The following is an 18,612-nucleotide window of genomic DNA, read 5'->3' as shown; positions in this document are numbered from 1 at the left end:
CCTGGTGCCTCCCCCGTGCTAGGCAAGCCCTCTGCCACTGAGCCACAACCCCCGCCCTTCAACAGTCTTTTAAGTGAGTTCTCCTGGTCTGTTACTCGGGAGTTCTCTTTCAAACCCACCCAGAGGAGAAAGCAAGGGAAGGTGGAGACCGAGAAACATCCAAGGGTTGATCTGAGCATCAGTTTTGATTCCAAGGAACAACCTGAGTGCATCTCTGAGTAATGAGACCACAGCGGAGAGTCGCACCTGTTACAGGGCTGGGGACTTTCCAGAAACTGAGGCACCGCGAAGACAGTCCCCCAACCCCGTCAAACCGCAGTTCTTGCCATCAAGTCAGAAAGGTTTCAGACATGTCATTCAGAATAACAGAGATGAGTTTACTGAAGGGATAGGAAAAGGGAAAAGGGATACTGCCAAGGGACACAGCGGGTCCTTTCAGAAAGGGACAATGTGCCCCTCTCCCACTCCAGTTTTATTGGGGAAATCCCAGAGAAGTTTCCAGAGGGTGCTGCCCAGGCCCACCTCTTGACTTCTCACTGACAGCAAGAGGACATCAGACTGTCAAGCACCTATTGCCATGAGAATTCTTGGTCCCCTTGGTCCACGCTGAGCGGTTCTAATTGGATTCCCAATCATTTTCACAGATTTCATGGTTAGGAGAAATTATCCTTTTCTTGTAGAATCTGATCCATGAAAAGGGTAACAAAAGTCTCTCCCTTCAAAGTAACTTGGTTCCTCTTATTTCCTGCCAGCATTTCCTTGCAGATTGACATGTGCTTTGTCGAGGAATGTGACATATCCCAACCACTTAGGCCAGGCAGAGCTGCAGGTCGATTGCTTTTTGGCAAAGAAAGCATGTGGGGTCGACACAGTGGGCCCGTTTTATAGAATTATTCTCTTACCTCATGTTCCTTCCATCCTCATCTGTGTCCATCCTCATCTGTGTCCACCTATTTGAAACGTGGGGGAGGGACAAGCAGAGGAAAAGTGCAGAATCTAAGGTGTGTGGGCAGGCGGTGGCTCTTCTCCGTGCTAGGAGTGAGATTTGCTGTGCTTTACAGTATTCTGCAAGAGATCGTGTTAATTTAATCACTGGCTAGCTATTTCTGTATTTCTACATCGAAAGGAAACAAGACTGAAAGGTAGCAGCTGGTGCTCTCTCTAAGAAGCCCAGGTCAGACCCAAATGTGGATGGAACAGGTGGGAATGTGACCCCAAGATTCAGGGATGCTGGAACAGAGAGAATGAGACAGAGAAGGCAGAGGACAGAGACTGACATGCTCTTGACCCATCTGCTGCCTGGAGTACCCAGGGCAGCATCCCACGGGACTGTTTCTCTGAAGGCCAGTGGAGCCCTTGTCCAGCCTATCCTCTGGGATGTTAACTCCCCCTCACTTCCTGTCTGCACAGCTGACCCAACTTCAGAGAGAGGCCTGAGGTGGGACCCCCTTACAATCAGAAGCCCAGCCAACCGTAGCCTCCAGCTGTTCCTTCTTCTCCATTTCCCGCTGACCTACTGGCTATTTCTCATCTCCACTTCCTAAGACCATGGCCTCAAGCTGAGAACGGCAGCGGAGGAGCTGCTCCCTGATCCTGGGGCGGGAAACTCAGTCCAAGAGCCCTGACGTGCAGCACCTCCCTGGCCAGCCCAGCCTGGCTGAATCTGCAGCGGTGCTCATCATCAGAGTGAGAAATAGTGCTTGGGTTCTAACATGGGAGGGGTTGTTTTAAATAGATTATTTTCCAGCTCAAAAACAAGCAGACAGCAACACTGCACATGTTGTTGTTGTTGTTTGTTTGCTGTTGCTTCATAGTCAGGGTGACACTGGGTCCGAACACGGCTCACCCTGACCTGATTCTGTCTGAAGATTGGAGAGCAGTGGCGTCTGGAGGCCTCTGCAGCCCCAGAAGGGACCCAGGGCTGTTTCAGAACCTGAGGGGTGTGCAGAGGTGCCTTCCAAGCCGGGCCTTCTGGGCTTCTTTCACTCCTGCCTCCAAACCTGCTTTGCCCAGGAAAGAAGTTTACATGCTTCAGACACCATCACTATGGGCTTTCTGTGCTACAGAAATGAATCTGATCTCCAAGGGTGCAGCGGATTCATATTCCTTTAAAAGTCGTTCAGCTATGAAACTCTATGCTCCTTTTCCGTTTTCTGCCTTATTTAATTGGAGGCCCTGAAACTTTTTTGAATCTCATTTGTATGTATTAGTCTGTTTAGATTTTCTTTCTCTTGTTGGGTCAATTAGATAAATTTATATCTCTTTCTAAAAAGCATTTAATGAAGATTTAAACATGTATTTGCATGAAATTCTCCAAATTACTTTCAAAATTATATCTCGGCTATGTTTTTTCATGTTTCTATTTTTTTTCTGTATTCTCTCTCTCTTAAATCTTTATTACAGTAGCCAATAGTTTATCTAATTTAGTAACATTTCCCCTAAAAACCAGGAGGACTTATTTTTCTTCCAATAACTTGCCTGAACCCCATCAGTTTCTGATTTTAACTGTATTACATCCATCACTTTGGTTCCAAAGTTTTATTGGTTTTATTGATTTTTTTAAAGCATTCTCTTTAGCTGGATGCTTATTTTGTTAGCATGCTCTCCTTTTCCGGAATCTAGTTGTTCAGGGACAGAATTTTTCCTGAAGAACTCCAGACCTCCAGGCTCCGCCAGTGTCAGGGAGCATCCTTTTTCTGGGCAAGAAAAGTCAGAGCCTTTGGTGTTACTGGAGTCCTGGGCCAGAGGCCTGATTCCAGGGTTCCAACAAGCCAGTTCCAGCCACTGGCTCAAACCAACCAAGCAGCCAACCAACCAGAAGAGGTCATCTGGAGGAAGGCAGAAGAAGAACTTTGACTATTTAGACTTTATTGGCAAGGTGCAGTGAGATCCTGCACCTGAGCCCTGTCTTCCGGGTGCTGACAGGAGCTGTAGGTTTAACAGAGGGAGAATCAGTGTGGGGCTAGAGTCTGCACCATTAAGCAGTCTTGGTCCAGCTGTGGTCTGGTTGGTGACTGGTCAGTTCTGGTTCTGCAGGTGGCTCCAGAGACCCCTCTCACTCAGGATGTGGGATGGTCCTCAGAAGCGTGCTCCTGGAAAGGGAGGGACTCACCCTTCCTGGGATGACTGCTCCTGCTATTCCTGGAGGGTCCAGGACCAGCCTGAAGGAAGACGTCTAGGCACCACTTCAGGGGTCTGAAATAGAGTGCTGCAGATGTCTCAGTCTTGAAGGGATCAAGATAGGCGAGATGAATTTAGGGTCAGTAAACCTTGCATTGCAGGTTTCAAATGATTCACAGAGCTGAGGAGATCACAAAGTTGAGGGTTAAAGAGAGACAGATGTCAAATGCTGAGCTTTATTCTGCTTCTAGTACTCACTGGGCAAATACAGGCTGAGGCGTCACTGAGTTTAGCAAAAGCAGCTTTTCCAAGGCCTAGCTTATAATGGGACAGTGTAGATCAATTAAAATTCAAAAACTGCAAATTTAAAAGGACTTCATTTGGGGCTTTGTTAGCTGCTAGGCAGGCGTATTTAGTTGCAAGCTCTTATACTTATGGGGTGGGGTGGGATCTGCAGGCCCTTTGAAGGACTGTTAACATGCCTTTAGCTATCAGATTTGGTTTTATTTGTTTGGTTTGGGCCAAGGTCCTTTGCAGAAACTTACAAGGAACCAGTAGAAATCACCAGGTCCCTCTGACACATACTTTTTAGGTGATTGCAATCAATTTTGCTCATTATAAAGCCAGATTCTCTGTCCTGAGGCATTGGGGTCTGCCATTATTCATTCATTTATTTATTTTCTTATTTATTCACCACCTGCCATAACAGGTAACATATGACCTTAAAATCAGTACACGCAGTAACATGCTCCACTAGGAATGTGGTGAGCCTTTCCTATTTGTGAGCTTTCCCAATCAAAGCCCTTTGCTCTCTCTGTTTGAAAAGAACACTGCTTTAAAAATCATCTCCAGTGTTGTCCTGACCTGCTGCAGATGATGAACCTCTTTCCACTCCTTTGTCTCACAGGTATGCTCAGTGCCTTTGCACTCAAGATCCGGATCCATACAGACAACAATAAGTGTTGGCGAGGATTTGGGGAAAAGGCGAACCCTTACATTGCTGGTAGGAATGCAAATTGGTGCAATCAACCTGGAAGGCAGTATAGAGATTCCTTGGAAAACTGGGAATAGAACCACCATTTGACCCAGCTATCCCACTCCTTATTTTATATCCAAAGGACTTAAAAATAGCATACTACAGGGACACAGCCACATTAATGTTTACAGAAGCACAATTCACAATAGCTAAATTGTAGATCCAACCTAAAGAAAATATGGTATATATGCACAATGGAATACTACTCAGCATTAAAAGAGAATAAAATCATGGCATTTGCAGGTAAATGGATGGAGTTGGAGAATACAATGCTAAGTGAAGTAAGCCAATCTCAAAAAACCAAATGCCAAATGTCTTTTCTGATATAAAGATGCTGATTTATAATGGGGATGGGGTGTGGGGAGCATGGGAGGAATGGAGGAACTTCAGATAGAGCCAAGGGAAGGGATGAGAAGGGAGTGGGCATGGAGATAGGAAAGATGGTGGAATGAGATGGACATCATTACCCTAAGTACTTGTTGAAGACATGAATGGTGCGACTCTACTTTGTGTTCATCCAGAGACATGAAAACTTCTGCTCTATTTGTGTAATATGAATTTAATTGCATTATGCTGTTATATATAACAAATTAGATTAAATAAAATTAAAAAAAATTCAAAGATCCAGATCCATTGAAGTTAATTAATCTTAGAAATGAGCTGTTAGTCTGCACAGCAGTTTGGATGACATAGGTTCAAATAGCTCTGAATCAGTGTTCTGGGACAGGCAGCTGACACGGGCCATCAAATGTTGGGAAAACAAAGAAGAGAGACCGTCCGTGAACAAGAGCCCACCACTCTGGACATGCAACATGAGCCTTTAGGCACATGTACTTGTCCTGTGGCTCTAGGTGCCTGTAGGTGAGGGGCAGAGGTGGACAGAGCACACGTTGCAGGCTGTAGGTAGAATCTTGCCTGGTCCTGCTCCAGGAAAAGCCCTTTCAGTGACAATTTCCCTTTTATTTCCACAAGATCAAGGGGTAGAGAAGATCATAATGATAACCAGATTGTACCTTCATACATCCTGCACAAAGGTGGAGCCTCTCAGTTACCCTGTGGGTGCTGGTGGGCCACAACTATTGGTCAGCGGACAGATAAGACCAAGGTTCTACTAGGGTTTGGAGATGAGCATCCCCCAGGAAGCTCCTGTGTGAGACAGTGAGGAATGTCCAGATGGGAGACGACTACATGAGATTAACTCATTTGATAAGATTAACAATTTGACTGGACAATAGACAGGTAGGTCATGGCTGGAGGAGGTAGGGAGGGCCCGGGGCAGGGAACGTGCCTGTGGGGTTTGTATTTCCCTCGCTCACTCTCTCCTCCTGGATGTCATGTTCCTTGAGTTGCTTTCTTCCACCACATCCTTCCTCCACGATGCTCTGCTTCACCTTAGGCCCAGAGCCATGGAGTGGGTCAGCCAAGGACTGAGCCAAGATAAATTTTTCCTCTTCTAATTTGTTATTGGTGGGTAGTTTTGTCACAAGCAATAAAAAGCTTCCTTGTGGAAGTGAGCAAAAAAAATAAAACCAACTTTTTTCCTCTACCCACCTTTGGTTTTTCCCTCGGGACCCTGTAAACTGAATTAACAAGACATATTAACAGGAGACAATGTGTTACACAGAAATTTATTAACATTTGCATCCCACATACACGTGAGAATACTCAAGAGATAAGTAATGCCAGGAAGCAATTAGAACGTGGGCTTAGATAGCTTTTTAACAAAATAACAGTATTTTAGGGTAGCAAAATATGCTACCCTTTGTCAACGAGTGACAAGCCAGCCTCTGTCGGCCTGCCCGGGGGGAACTTCTGATGCTGGGAAGCTATTCCCTGCTTCCCACTGAGGCTCAGCTGACCACAGGTGGCAGGCTTACCGTCCTGACATCTACTACTTCAATGCAGATTCACTAAATAGCCACTGGAAGCCCAGCACTGTTCCAGGGCCTGGAGGAATGGCAATGAAGAGAACTGACCACGCTCTGCCTGTAGGGGATTTGTAACCTTCTATGGTGTCTAACCTAGGAGGCTGCTCCTTTCTTACTGCTCTAGGGGAGGTAGGAACAGAGGAGAGTACTGATAAACACGGAAGAAGGGCTGGAGAGTTGTGAAAAAGGAGGCATTTTGGAAGGTGAAGATATGGGAGCCAGTGGTCATGTTGTAGAAGGACACAAATGCAGTCTCCCAGTCCAGAAAAACTCCCACAACCAGGGGCTTCTCACACAGAGGAAGAGGAGTGGGGGGACTGGTCAGAGCTAGGTAGTCTTGCCCTTTGTGCAGCCTGATGGTCCAGAAGCCAAACTCCGGCTCCTGCTTCATGTCAGCACCCCTCTGCACACTGTCCAAACAGACTCCCAAATCCCAAGCAGTCCCTTCTCCAACGTCCACTTCAAAGTAGTGTCTCCCTGAGGAGAAGCCCCTGAAGCCCAGGACACAGGGGTAGGCACTGAATCTCCTGGGAGAAAAGTCAGGATCCTTCGGGCAGCCTCCGAGAGTCACTTGTCTCCCGTCCTCTGACAGAGTCAGGCTGGGGTGAGCTGTATCCGGATCCAGAGTCACGCTGACTGCAAAGGACAAGAAAGCGGCAGAGAGCACCAGGAGACGATGAGTGTTTCTGCGCCAGGCAACTTATTTAAATAAAGCCATTCTGTGCTCAAGTACGGGCAGAACTCTTACTAGCTCTGCGAGTGAAGCACCGTCACCATATCTGCTGCAGACCCTGGAGGGAGAACGGAATGGGACAGTCGGCCTGCATCTGGTGGACATGGGGAGTGCCTAATCAGTGATCCCAATCATAATACATCCGTGACATCACCCTCACCACCACTGTCCTTTCCTTCAGAGACACCAAGGGCGCTGGAGTGGTTCCTGCCCTGTCTAGGTCCTTCTCCCATCTGGGGCTTCCAGGAACCAGGAAGCAGTACAGCTGAAAGAGCCCTCCCGTCTCCAGCTCTGTATGGTAGCAAATATCTGTACAAGACAGTATAGATGGAGTAATAATGTTATGTATAACATATTATACATGTCACATACAATTAATGCATACACAATAGCGTGTATTACAGGTATATCATACACACCATGTCTAACTTCATGTGTTTAACATGCATGTTTATAATATAATATGTTATACATATTATATATCCTATCTTATATAAATAAAAAGCCAATCTTTTAAATAGTACTCTGCTGGGAGCCATCAGCCAAGTAGGTATGACAAATTCCTTGCCAGCTTACTCCCATGCTGTCTAGTGGAAGGACTTCTGAAAGGTGACCTTGCTCAAGGACCAGGGCAGGATCTGTGTTTAGGGTGTTCCCCCTTTAGAATAGGGCAGTTTAGCATAATAGGAGATTAGGGTGTTCCCCCTTTAGAATAGGGCAGTTTAGCATAATAGGAGATTAGGGTGTTGCCCCTTTAGAATAGGGAGTATCCTGCTGCTGAGTTCCTCTTGAGTTCTTAGGGTCAGACAGTATATTTTGGGAGACAGAAGCCCATGAGGAGTGGATTTGGGAGAGAGTGGATTTGGGCAGAGTAGTGGATTTGGGAGAAGTGGATTTGGGCAGAGAACGTGGATTCCCCCAGAACGTGTTTGTAGACGGCCGGTGTGAGTTCGGGAATAAAGAATTGCTGTTTGAATCTACAAGCTGTGTGGAGACTCGTGATTTGTGCCCAGCCAGAGACTGCGGCAGTACTCTTTTATATATTAAAGCTTCCCATATTTCCCACACACAGCATATGATCCATTACATTAAAAGCATGCAATCTCCACATTTTGTGGATATCCATCAGTTCTGGATTATTGGAGGTATCCTATTCTCTCTCTCTCTCACATATGTATACGAACAGACTGGAGTGATGGCTTTACCAACTGCACAGAGTCAAGGCGTGGAGCGAGTGCACGAGGCGACCTACAGAGCAGGGAAGCCTGGGTATCCTCAGGGGAGGGGCATCTTTTCCAAACAGCAGGAGAGTCTCTGAACTCACTTCACATGCAGCCTGCCTGACGCCTAGGACGCCCCCCGAGCGGTCGTCTCCACGAGTGATCACAGGCTCTGAGCCTACAGAGGGCAGTTGGCTCTTCTTTCCCTGTTCTTGTAAGGTCAGGATCCCTCCCTGCCCAGTGGGTGACCTTATGCTGACCACACTATGTAACCAGCTTGACCTGGGAACAGCACCATGATGGTTTGCAGGTAACTTGAAGCCTGAATGTCAAATCTGCACATTATACATAATGTATAGACAAGTTTGTGTGTGTGTGTGGGTGGGGGGGTTATCCTGAGAGCAAAACTGTGGTTTAACATTAGAAACTAAATTATTACAACCACCACATCATCAAGTTATGGGAAAGAAACTACAAGCTGCTGTAAATGAATGAATCTCACTAATTCCAATCCTTATGATGACTGGCTTCTTTTGAAACCAAGTCACTTATCAAAACAGTAAAGTATGTATACTCTAAATCTGGACATATTTATTAAAAAACAGAATGTAAGTATAAAATGCCATTCAAATACCAGAAGATGATATTGACTATAAAAAAAAATCCCAGATATCAGTAAGTAAAGAACCCAGTTAAAAAAAAAAAAAAAAAACTTAAGCCACAGGAAATCACGGGTAAATTAGGCTAATGGACATTAAAAATTTTTTTTTTCAACCTCACTATGAGCTGGAGAAACTTAAAATAAATTCACAATTAAGTACCATTTCAAATCCATCAGATATATTTAAAAATTTTTATAAACAAAGAAATCAGGGAGATGTGGAACATTGGGAATTCTTTTGTGACTAGAGGGATATATAAGTGGTTACTAGTTCAAGATCTGTAGAATCTAATAATATTAGGATGTGCACCCCTTGTGTCGACCTTTTCACCACAGGGTACTGTACTCTACAGCACATGTCGACCTCCTCTGGGTCTAAGGCAGAACCCTGTAATCAAATGCACCAATATTTCTGCAGTAAAACATATTTTCAGAATAAGTGGAATAAACAGACTTCAAAAAGTCTTGGATGGATGCAATTCAGACGTGGCCATGAGGACAGAAATGCTCAAGGGTGGCCTTCTGTAGCCCCTGGCTCTCAGTGTCACATCCTTGTAAAAGTCCTACCCTTCAGGTGTGGGCAGCACCTGAGAATTGCTTCTGGCTGACAGACTATGGCCAAGGTGATGGGATGGAGCTTCTATGACTGCATTTCATGAAGACTCCATCTTGCTGGCCGATTTACTATAGAGTCTCTCTCTCTCTTCAGCCCACTTGGAAGAAAAAACGAGGAGCTCGTGTGCAAGAATCTGAGCAGAGGCCTCTAGCAGTAGAGCGCAACTTCCATCCAACACCCAAGAAGAAGCTGGGGCCCGATGTCCGGCCACCCTCAGGGCACAGATTCTGCCAGCAACCGGAGTGATCTTGGAAGCGTACTCCTTCCTCCCGGCCTAGCCTCCAGACCAGAACACGAGAGGACACCCTGACTGGAAGGTGTGAGGAGCGCAAGCAGAGGCCCATCCGAGCTGTGCCTACGTGCCTGGCTCACAAAAACTGCAACATGATATATCTGTATCATTTTCAGGGAGTGAATTTTTTTGGCAACTGTTGGTCGCATAAACCAAGTCATTCCAGGGTAGGTCTGACTTGGCACCCAAACACATCATGCTAAGACTTTCCATTTTCAGAGTCCTTTGACATTCATGATTATGCATAAGAAACTGTGGCACTACATCAGGCACTATTAACAGAATCAAGGGAGCTAAGGCTTTTGAATGAGTAAAACTTGGTTTTTTGATAGGGTTCTAATATTAATCTGGATGATCTGAGTCAAGTCCCTAAAATTCTGAACCGTAATCTATGATACTCATTCGCCTTTCTTGCATTGCTCTAAGACTTTAAAATATTCACAATAAACACTCTCATCAGATCTAACATCATGGTGTGGCCTTGTCATGTGCCAGATGCTGTGCTGGCAATTCACACACAGTAAGGAGGTGGGAACTGCTAACATATTCATTTTCAGATGGGAAAACTGAGTGCCTGGAGTTGCCGGGAGTGACAAGGGTAATCTGTGGGGCAGGAGGAACTTGAAGGGTCCACAGACAACCAGCACTGATGTCACGCCAAGAATCAGAGCATTCCAGGAGGGGAGAGTGTGATGCTCCTCTGCAAGTAACTACCCAGCCTCTGGCTGCGTGCCTGCTGAGGACCGTGGGGACCTGGGTCACTGTTCAGGGTCCCTTCCATCCTAGCATTTAGGAATTCTTGAGTTCACATACCTTGATAGCGTCTCAGCACTTTCTTCACATCTAAGTAAAGCTCAGAAACGTTGCACGTGGTGTGAATCTCCATGGGAAAGTCCTCCAGGGTGTCCAGCCTCTTCCCCCAGTTCCTAGAAGAAGTAGAGGCCAGAGGCTTCCTCAGTGGCATGCTCCATTCAGCTGGAGGGCCCTTGCCCCTCCATTCCTACACTCATACAGGACCTACCTGCTCACGATGTCTTTCACATCCTATAAAGAGAAGGGACAGAAGGTGAGTATTCCATGGGATCTGGCATGTGGAGCTGTTCCCTACAAACATTCTTCCCAAAGAAGGACAGAGCACGGTCCCAGTCTTGGACTGACGGACACTAGGAGGGGACGATTCCCAGCCCCACCTACGGCCGACTTGGCCTGAGTCTGTCACTCTGTCAGCAGCTCTGGGAACAGTACTGTCTGCAGTGGATGGGCCTGTGGGCTGCCCAGGGAGTGGCCAGGGGCTTTGTTCACGCTCCCTCTGGCAAGACTTGTTTCCAATGGCCCACATTTCTTTAAAGTGAGCCCACATTGGAGGTTCCTTGTCACAAAGTTGCTTGGTGAGGAATCTGTGCACCTCTCAGGAGACCGGGCCACGGAGGAAGTGGCAGTGCTGTCACGTGGTGGGGGAGCAGATGTGCCATACGCAACCCTATAATGTGACCACCCTCCCTATTAGCGGGAGCCATAAGTGACAGGTCCTGCTGTCTCTCAGGGGCACGCATCCTCCATGCAGCTGTACAAAGACCCATGAGATCCGCAGCAGCAGGCCTCCACGGGCAGATCTGGGAAAAGCCACTCATGTGGCTGCTTCCCTGTCACCATCTGTCATGGGAAGAGTGTCTCAGGAGAGAGTCTGACAGTTGGGGATCTGTGCACATGGGCCACAGGGAAGGGGATGGCAGAAGTTACCTGTGGTGTCACTGGGCCACACGGTGTCCACCCAGAGCAAGTGTGCTCTTCTAATTATCATACAGGTTCCCCGTGGACGGCTGGGAGCCACTGGAGGAAACGGACTCACTATCTCAAAGAAGCATGACCTTCAATTCCCCACCCGCTGCTGCACCGCTGTCCAGTGAAGGCAGGCCTTCCAACCTTCCTGCCTGCCTTCCGACTCCCTCTTCCGACACTTGCCTCCCCTGCTGCAAGTCCACAGCCTCACCTGCAGCAACTTCTGCGAGGAGCTCTGACACTTTGCCTCCAGCTCCAGAATGTGGCTCTGGAGTTCATCGCTCTTGTGCTTCAGCCGGGCCTCACTGTCCCTCAGCTTGCTCAGCAAGTCCTCCTCTTCCTCCTCCAGCCTCCAGAGATGACACTGCTCCTCCAAACACAGAAAAACCTGGAGACTCTTAAAGTCAGACTTGATTTTCTGTTTCCGAGCCTCAATCTTCTCCTAGAGTCAAAAAAGGTCAAAAGGGGGTGACAAGCTGGGCATGGTGGCGTATGCATGTAACCCCAGTGGCTCAGGAGGCTGAGGCAGGAGGATGGCAAGTTCAAAGAAAGTCTCAGCGATTTAGTGAGAACCTGTCTCAAAACAAAATATTTTTTAAAAAGTGTGTGGGGGGGGGCGAGGCTGGTGTCCCGTGGGGGGGGAGCAGATGTGCCATATGCAGTTCAGTGTTCAATCCCTGGTACCAAAAAAAAAAAAAAAAAGGCAGGGGCAGGTGACGGACGCAGAGAGAAAGCAGAACCGTGGTCACCGGGCACGGGGCAGTGGGCGGTGGGGGGGGGGGTAAAGGGAAAACGGGGAGCTGGTGCGTAACGGGGACTGAGATTCAGTCAGGAAGACAAAAAGTGTTCTGGGGACGGAGATGGAAACAGCTGCACACCACGAAAGCACCCAGATCACCGAGATTCACGCTGTGAGTGGTTCACACAGCAAATCCCGTGGTGTGCGTATTTTAACACACACACACACACACACACACACACACACACACACACAGCTGAAGCAGCTACTGGGACATAATTTTCTTGGGAGCCATTCAATCTGGAAGAATGTGGGAGAGACTGACCCTGATTTTCTATAGTCCCCTGATTAATGTCCCTTTTCAGCCAAGATACAGGGGAAGGAGGGACACTAGATAAGTTAAAGCATTTGACTTCTGCCCTAGTTCTATGCTTATCAGTTACAAGAATAACACTGAATTTTCATTTGGACTGTAAGAAGGCGTTTCTGAGTCTGAAGAAAATTCTTAAAGCAAAAGCTAGTAAAGACCATCATAAAGGGTCGATTTTGAGACCACCAGCTGGTAGAAGGGGCCTTGATTCTTGGCAGAGGGGGTCCAGATATGGCAGCTGTTATTTTTTTTTTTAATATCTTTTAGTTGTCAATGGACCTTTATTTTATTTATTTATACGTAGAGCTGGGAAGTGAATCCAGTGCCTCACACGTTAGGCAAGCCGTATGCCACTGATCCACTACCCAGTACTGTCTGTTATGTTTAACAGGTAAATACTCATCCAGGGTTTTTGTGGTTTTTGTGGGTTTTGTTTGTTTTGATTTGGGTTTTTTGGTACAGGGGATTGAACAATGGGCCTCTTAAGCATTGAGCCACATCCCAACCCTTTTTTATATTTTATTTTGAGACAGGGTCTTGCTGCATTGCTTAGGGCCCCACTAAGTTGCTGAGGCTGGCTTTGAACTTGCAATCCTCCTGCCTCAGTCTCCCAAGCTGCTGGGATTACAGGCATGCACCACTTCGCCTGGCTCTAGGGTCATTTTAATAATACCTCTGTATAAGATAACCAAAATCCAATGGTAAGTCTCACTGGACTCAGCTTTCATTTGAGGAGACAGAGAATTGCAATTTCCACGAAGGTGTCCCAGATTCTTGCAGTGTGTCAATTGTGATATGGCATTAGAAGAGTCATTGGTTTAGGATGAGATGGAATTTTTGTGGAGATAAGTACAGATTTATCCCTTGATTGATGAGCTTTCTATACATGTTAGTTAAAATCAAGGTCTTCCCCACTGCCCAAGATTCTGAAATAAGGGAAGTCAGAGCATCCTCGGGAAGTTCAAGTTCAACATTCACACACAGAGAAGCATAGGTTGAAATCATCCCCTGAAAGAGGCAAAATGGCTAGCTGGCTGTGGAATCCGGCTGCAAGCTAGTGGATTATATAGGTATTCATACAAAGGAATGTCTCTGATAATGCAGAGGCTGGTGAGCCATGCACAGTCTGAAACCCTACAGTCTGCAATTGCAGTGCATAGGACCCTGCAGCAGGTATGATGCAACACGCAAAGCAAGCCGGTTTCCTTTACTGGTTTCACAAATCTCGACACGAAGGGATCCCATAGTGTGTGTGCTCTCGAAGGCTGGTTTCTGAACGCACAGGCCCAGAGCTAGACCCTGCCCTGCGGTCAATACAACAAGACAATAAACATAACAGTGTTGACACCTGCATGTCTGGGAAGTGTCCAAGAGTGAAAACTAGCCATGACCAGTTGCAGGCAAACACAGACAGCAGTTTGGTTTCTTCTAAGTTATCAGGAACAGCAGACAATTACCAGTGAAAGGCCCAAGGGTTTGGTGGTAAAATCTATCTATGGAAATAAACAACTAGGGCGTAAAAATAAAAACAATGATTTCTTCTTTGAGTTTCATCCACTGGTCTTTTTTATTGAGAATGATCCATCACTGTGCTTTGCCCCAGTCATCCTCCATGCCTATACTCTGGAACAGAAAATAACTGGAGATCAGTTCTTACCTTCCATTCAGTTATCTGCCTCGTCACGAATGCCTTCTGATTTGTACACGCCTCGTGGAGTCGATTCAATTCTGATATAACAACCTGGAGTTGTTCCTGGAGGAAAAATCAGGTGAGTGAAGTCTATTCAATTTGATTCCTCACTAGACACCTCCCGGGAATCCCGGCCTCTCACCCCAAGATGAGTTACAACCCCAATACTACTTATTGAGTTTTACACTGGGCCGGAGAGCACGCTGAGTCTGGATGGCTGGCAACATACTGATTTCCGTAGCCACCCTCAACAGTTGGCTAGGAAAGGGTTAAGACACTCGCCCAAACCATAACCGGTGGACAGTGGAGCTGAAGTCCAGTTTCCTGTGGTGACCCAGGCCTGTGCTACAGCCACCAGTCTTGCCAGGAAACGCTGCACACAGGACATGGGAACTCTAAGAGACTTTAGAAACAATAAGCTGAGCAAACAGCTAATACCAGGGTGCATGGCACACAGCGAACTTTGTAGGCGTATGGGTGAGTTGGAAGGAAAGCTGGACTGGCCGCCAGCTGATGTGACTAGAAATGGCTACTGGAAAAGGGAGATTCTGATTTCTGAAGAACAACATCACAAAACCAATTTAAAAGTACTTAGAGTCCACGTCCAGGGTTTAGGTTATTTTTCAAAAGGGTTTCTCGTATTTCCACTGAAAGCAGTTAGAAGCTGACCCAAGTTGCTCGTGTGTAAAAGAACTGGCTCCTGTCCTCTCCCGGTCTGCCCCTTCACCCCTAGCATCCTCAGGAAAGGCCTCTGTGTAACAGGTTGCCCTGGCTGTGCACCAAATGCTTTTCCAACTGAAATCCCTTCCCACTTCACAAACCCTGGGTGTGTGTCTTGGAGGGAGGGATCTGCTCTTTCCCTCAGATGGGGAATCAAAGGCATGAAGGTCTTCAGTAACTTACCTAGAATCGCCCTTCTACTGAGTGCCAGAGCTAGGATCTCAACCTGAGGAGCCTGGCACCGTGTGCTGCTGCTCTTCTTCTCACTGGGTGGGGAAATCATTCAAACCTGACTGTCCCCATTAGTTACTGCCTGCCAAGTGGACTTAAAGGAAGAGCTGTGCGTGTTCCGTGTAGTCAGGATCAATACGTCCTTTGGAAGGGCCTGGAACCTTCGAACAAGTCTTCCTACACTGGAGGGGAGAACAAGGGGCCCCCCACCCAGAACAAGCCTCCCTCAAGCCTGGCAGGGCGGAGCGGGGAGGCAGCAGCTGAGCTGCTGCCTCATGGTGCCACAGTGAAGGCTGCCTGCCTCCATGTGCTCTGGGCAAGACTCTGGGGCTCAGCCAGAGCCTCTGCCTCACGCCAACCCACAGCCCAGGGCTTCTTCTATAATCCGGCTGGAAACTGCCCTCACTCTCTTTCTAACAGGGGTCATTCCGTTCCAGTCCTGGATGTTCCTTTTATTTTAGCAGTGTCCGAGTGGCCATGTCACTGACCCGTCAATCCTCAGATGAAACCCCGTGGAGGTACCACTCTGGCTGCTCCAAGACAGACTGGGCACACAGTGCCTCACACACTACTTTTCAGGATAACATGACAAGAGCCATATTTCAGGGTCCCAGTCTCAGGCTGGGGGAGCTGGCTCTCACTGGGGTGCCGGGGCTGCATGCTCACCTTGTAGACCTGGCATGCGTCTTCCACAAGAGTCGTGTTGTGCCCTGCATGCGCTGAGGCCCGCTCACAGCGCCAGCAGATGAGCTGGCCCTCGTTTTCACAGAAGAGGTGCAGCTGCTCGCCATGCTCTCCACACAGCTGCTCAAGGTCCATCTCCCCAATGACCTCAAGGAGGTTTTCCAGAACCTTGTTGGACCCGTAATTTGTCACAGGAAGTGAGACCTGACACAGAGGGCAGTGGAAGGACTTCTGCCATCCTAACAGGTTCTGGGTGTTGTAGGACCACGGGAGGCATGTGCTGCAGTAGCTGTGCCCACAGCTGATGGTCACAGGATGGGTCATCAGGTTCATGCAGATGGGGCAGGTGGCTATTTCTTTCATCTTCTTTGTGAATGAGGCAAGGGCCATGGCTTTTGTTGAGAAGTTCTGGTGGTAGATATGAAGCAGCCAGAATTTCCCAGGGACGGAAACACACCACAGCTGAGCCTAGGTACAACGTACTGGATGTTACTGGCCTTCACTGGTCTAAAAAGAAGAAGCAGACTGGAAATTAGAAGATGCATAAAGGTCTAGCGGTGTTGTCCAATATGGTACGAAGATCATGTGTGGCCATTTAAATCTAACTTAATGAAAATTTAATACAACTTAAATCCATTTTCCCAGTCTTCCTCGGCACATTTTAATTCCGTCATGGCTGCATGGAGTGGCTGCCTGACAACGCAGACAGAGAACATTTCATCACAGTGGAAAGTCTGAGGTGGAGACAGGCCCCCTCACAGGCTCTGTAGGAAGAGCAGGGAGTCAGGGCGGCTGTGGGGACACTTGCCTACTCTAGTGGGTGCCAAGAACCGGTTCAGAATCCTCTTCCGACTGGCAGCGACACTCAGGGGTCTGGCAGGACTTATTTCATTGAGGTGATCGAATCTGAGTTCACCTTGAGCCCGACCCCCACCCCACAAAGATGGCGGGTCATCGGGTGAACAGGTCCCAGGGGAGACCAAACCAGGAAGGTGATAAAGTAAGCAGGGCAAGCAGAAGAACTGGTTCCTCTTTTCGTCCCCCTCCCCTGCCCACCTCATAACTGAGGGAAGAAGCAGAATGAGCGCCGGGGAGGGGAGGTTTAGTCCTGTGCCTGAGCACGGGGACATGCCTGTCTTTTCCAGGTCAGGGTCTGACTCCAGGAGGAGCCCAGTCCAGGGTACAGGGAGGGTGGTGGGCAGGCCAGGCCACAGTGGGACCCGGGGTGTCGGGCCCCCTTCCGTGCATCACTGAGCAGGTTATGACCAGGGGAGAAGGGGGGGTGACTAGGAGCAGCATCAGCCCCCTGGGACCCTCCTTTTCCCGTGCACCCCACCCACCACCCAGGGGTACGCTCCTGGGTGGCAGCAGACAGAAGTTCGGATAGTGACTTTTCCTCTGAAACTGCAGTACCTGGAATTAAAGACAGGAATTCTACTGGAGCTGGATGGGCTGTCGTCCTTTCGGAACCAGGACCTGCCCCGCCCAGAGCCCTGCTGGGTTTCTTCCCAGGATTTCTACCTTGGCCGTCTGGCCGTCCGGCCGTCTGTCCGCTAGAGGCGCTCTGCCCGCGGGAGGGGCGACTCCTGCTTCCAAGGCCAGGGCGCACAACCCGGGCCTCACTGCCCCAGACTCCGGGAGGCTTCCGAGCCTCGCTGCGCAGCGGGAGGGAGGGAAGGGGAAGGAGAGGTAGAAAAGGACCGAGGTGGGGGCTGCAAAGCAAAGTCGGGAGCGTTTCTGGGGTTCCGCGGTCAGGAAACGCATCCCCCGCCCCGCCACTCACCACTCTCCCCAGCACAGACCGTCCCCACCCAGAGGACACTGGCCGGGACCTTCCACCAACTCGGGAAATCGCTGCCCGTCCTTCCGAGCGAGCGGCCGCTTCCCGCACGCGCCCAAGTCGGATCCGAAGTGAAACTAACGTGAGAGGCGGGGCCGGGGTTGGGGGCCAATGGCGCTGCCCCGTCTTCTGCGGTTGGCTAGTCCTGCCAGGGCGGGGAGGAAATAGGGAAAAAAGAGCTGCTTTTCAAGTGAACGGAAGGAGCCCACTGGCCATCCCATAAGCTCCCTGGTGACCCAGCGCACAGCGTTTGGGAGCCTGCAGAGGGTTAGCTCCCAGACCTGAGAGGCCTTTCCATGTGTGCTGCCAGCCCTTTCGGGAGTCCACGGGCTTCCTGACCGTTTCTTTGCTAACCCTGGTCACTTACTGTTTTACAACTGCCTCACTGGGGTCGGGGCGGGGGGAGGCTGGGGCCCGCTGGCACCGCCACCCTCTCCCAAGTCAGCCTCCATCCTTCTCGGCCTGTGTCTCCTTGTCCACCTCAGCAGCCCCTCTGCAGGACTCGGGATGCTTTTCTACAGCCACAGCCAGTCGCCCAGGACCGGCAGCAGGAGCCGCTCAGGGAAAGGGCCCCGGCAGTGGGCATCTTCCTCTTCTGCAGTGCACTGTGGCCCTGAGGGACCATGGCCCTGCTCTGCACACTGTGGAGAGGCTGCTGGGTTGGGGTCAAGTCCTGAGCCATTCAACTCCAGCTCCTCCATTTCAAAACCAGCGTAAAAACACTAAAGCCATCCAAGGTACAAAAATTACTGGGTGAAAATCATAGAGGACTACTACATTGGAAGGCCACCTGTTGCATGTATAGCCTGAGGTGTAAGAGGCATTTGTAAGTGCCCAATAAATGCTTACTTAAGAAAAAAAAAATGCATGTGATGGATCACAGGTACTGGTGAAGGGACTGAGGACACAGGAGTTAAACTGGGATTTGGGGAGCCACCAGGGCCAACTCTAAG

General features: G+C 48.8%; 1 protein-coding gene across 5 annotated transcripts; it reads right to left on the bottom strand.

Moving 5' to 3' along the window:
- Positions 1 to 5,785: 5,785 nt before the first annotated feature.
- On the bottom strand, positions 5,786 to 17,718 carry Trim38 (tripartite motif containing 38). 5 transcript variants are annotated; one of them, XM_077109709.1, is made up of 9 exons: positions 17,603 to 17,718; positions 17,341 to 17,474; positions 16,628 to 17,232; positions 15,802 to 16,326; positions 14,152 to 14,247; positions 11,597 to 11,827; positions 10,628 to 10,650; positions 10,420 to 10,532; positions 5,786 to 6,720 (listed from the first exon to the last, which is right to left on the bottom strand). In XM_077109709.1, the coding sequence occupies exons 4-9, from the start codon at positions 16,207 to 16,209 to the stop codon at positions 6,197 to 6,199; spliced, it is 1,395 nt and encodes a 464-aa protein (XP_076965824.1). In that variant the 5' UTR covers positions 16,210 to 16,326; positions 16,628 to 17,232; positions 17,341 to 17,474; positions 17,603 to 17,718; the 3' UTR covers positions 5,786 to 6,196. The 5 variants fall into 5 exon arrangements, with proteins under 5 accessions (XP_076965824.1, XP_076965825.1, XP_076965823.1 ...); XM_077109710.1 differs by lacking the exons at positions 16,628 to 17,232; positions 17,603 to 17,718 and adding an exon at positions 17,233 to 17,253 and having other exon boundaries at positions 17,341 to 17,591; XM_077109708.1 differs by lacking the exon at positions 17,603 to 17,718 and having other exon boundaries at positions 17,341 to 17,591.
- Between the last annotated feature and the right edge of the window lie 894 nt (positions 17,719 to 18,612).

This window comes from Callospermophilus lateralis, chromosome 6, assembly GCF_048772815.1.
Source record: "Callospermophilus lateralis isolate mCalLat2 chromosome 6, mCalLat2.hap1, whole genome shotgun sequence".
In the NCBI taxonomy this organism is placed as follows: Eukaryota; Metazoa; Chordata; class Mammalia; order Rodentia; family Sciuridae; genus Callospermophilus; species Callospermophilus lateralis.
The sequence above is the reverse complement of the archived record's forward strand: the minus strand, read 5'-3'. Positions and strand labels throughout refer to the sequence as shown.

Coding starts and splice junctions, on each gene's coding strand:
- Trim38 (XM_077109709.1), bottom strand. CDS start 16,209: ATGGCCCTTGCCTCATTCACAAAGAAGATGAAAGAAATAGCCACCTGC. Junction 14,248..15,801: donor ACGCATGCCAGGTCTACAAG/GTGAGCATGCAG, acceptor TTTTTCCTCCAG/GAACAACTCCAGGTTGTTAT. Junction 10,651..11,596: donor CCTCGCAGAAGTTGCTGCAG/GTGAGGCTGTGG, acceptor TTCTCTTTATAG/GATGTGAAAGACATCGTGAG.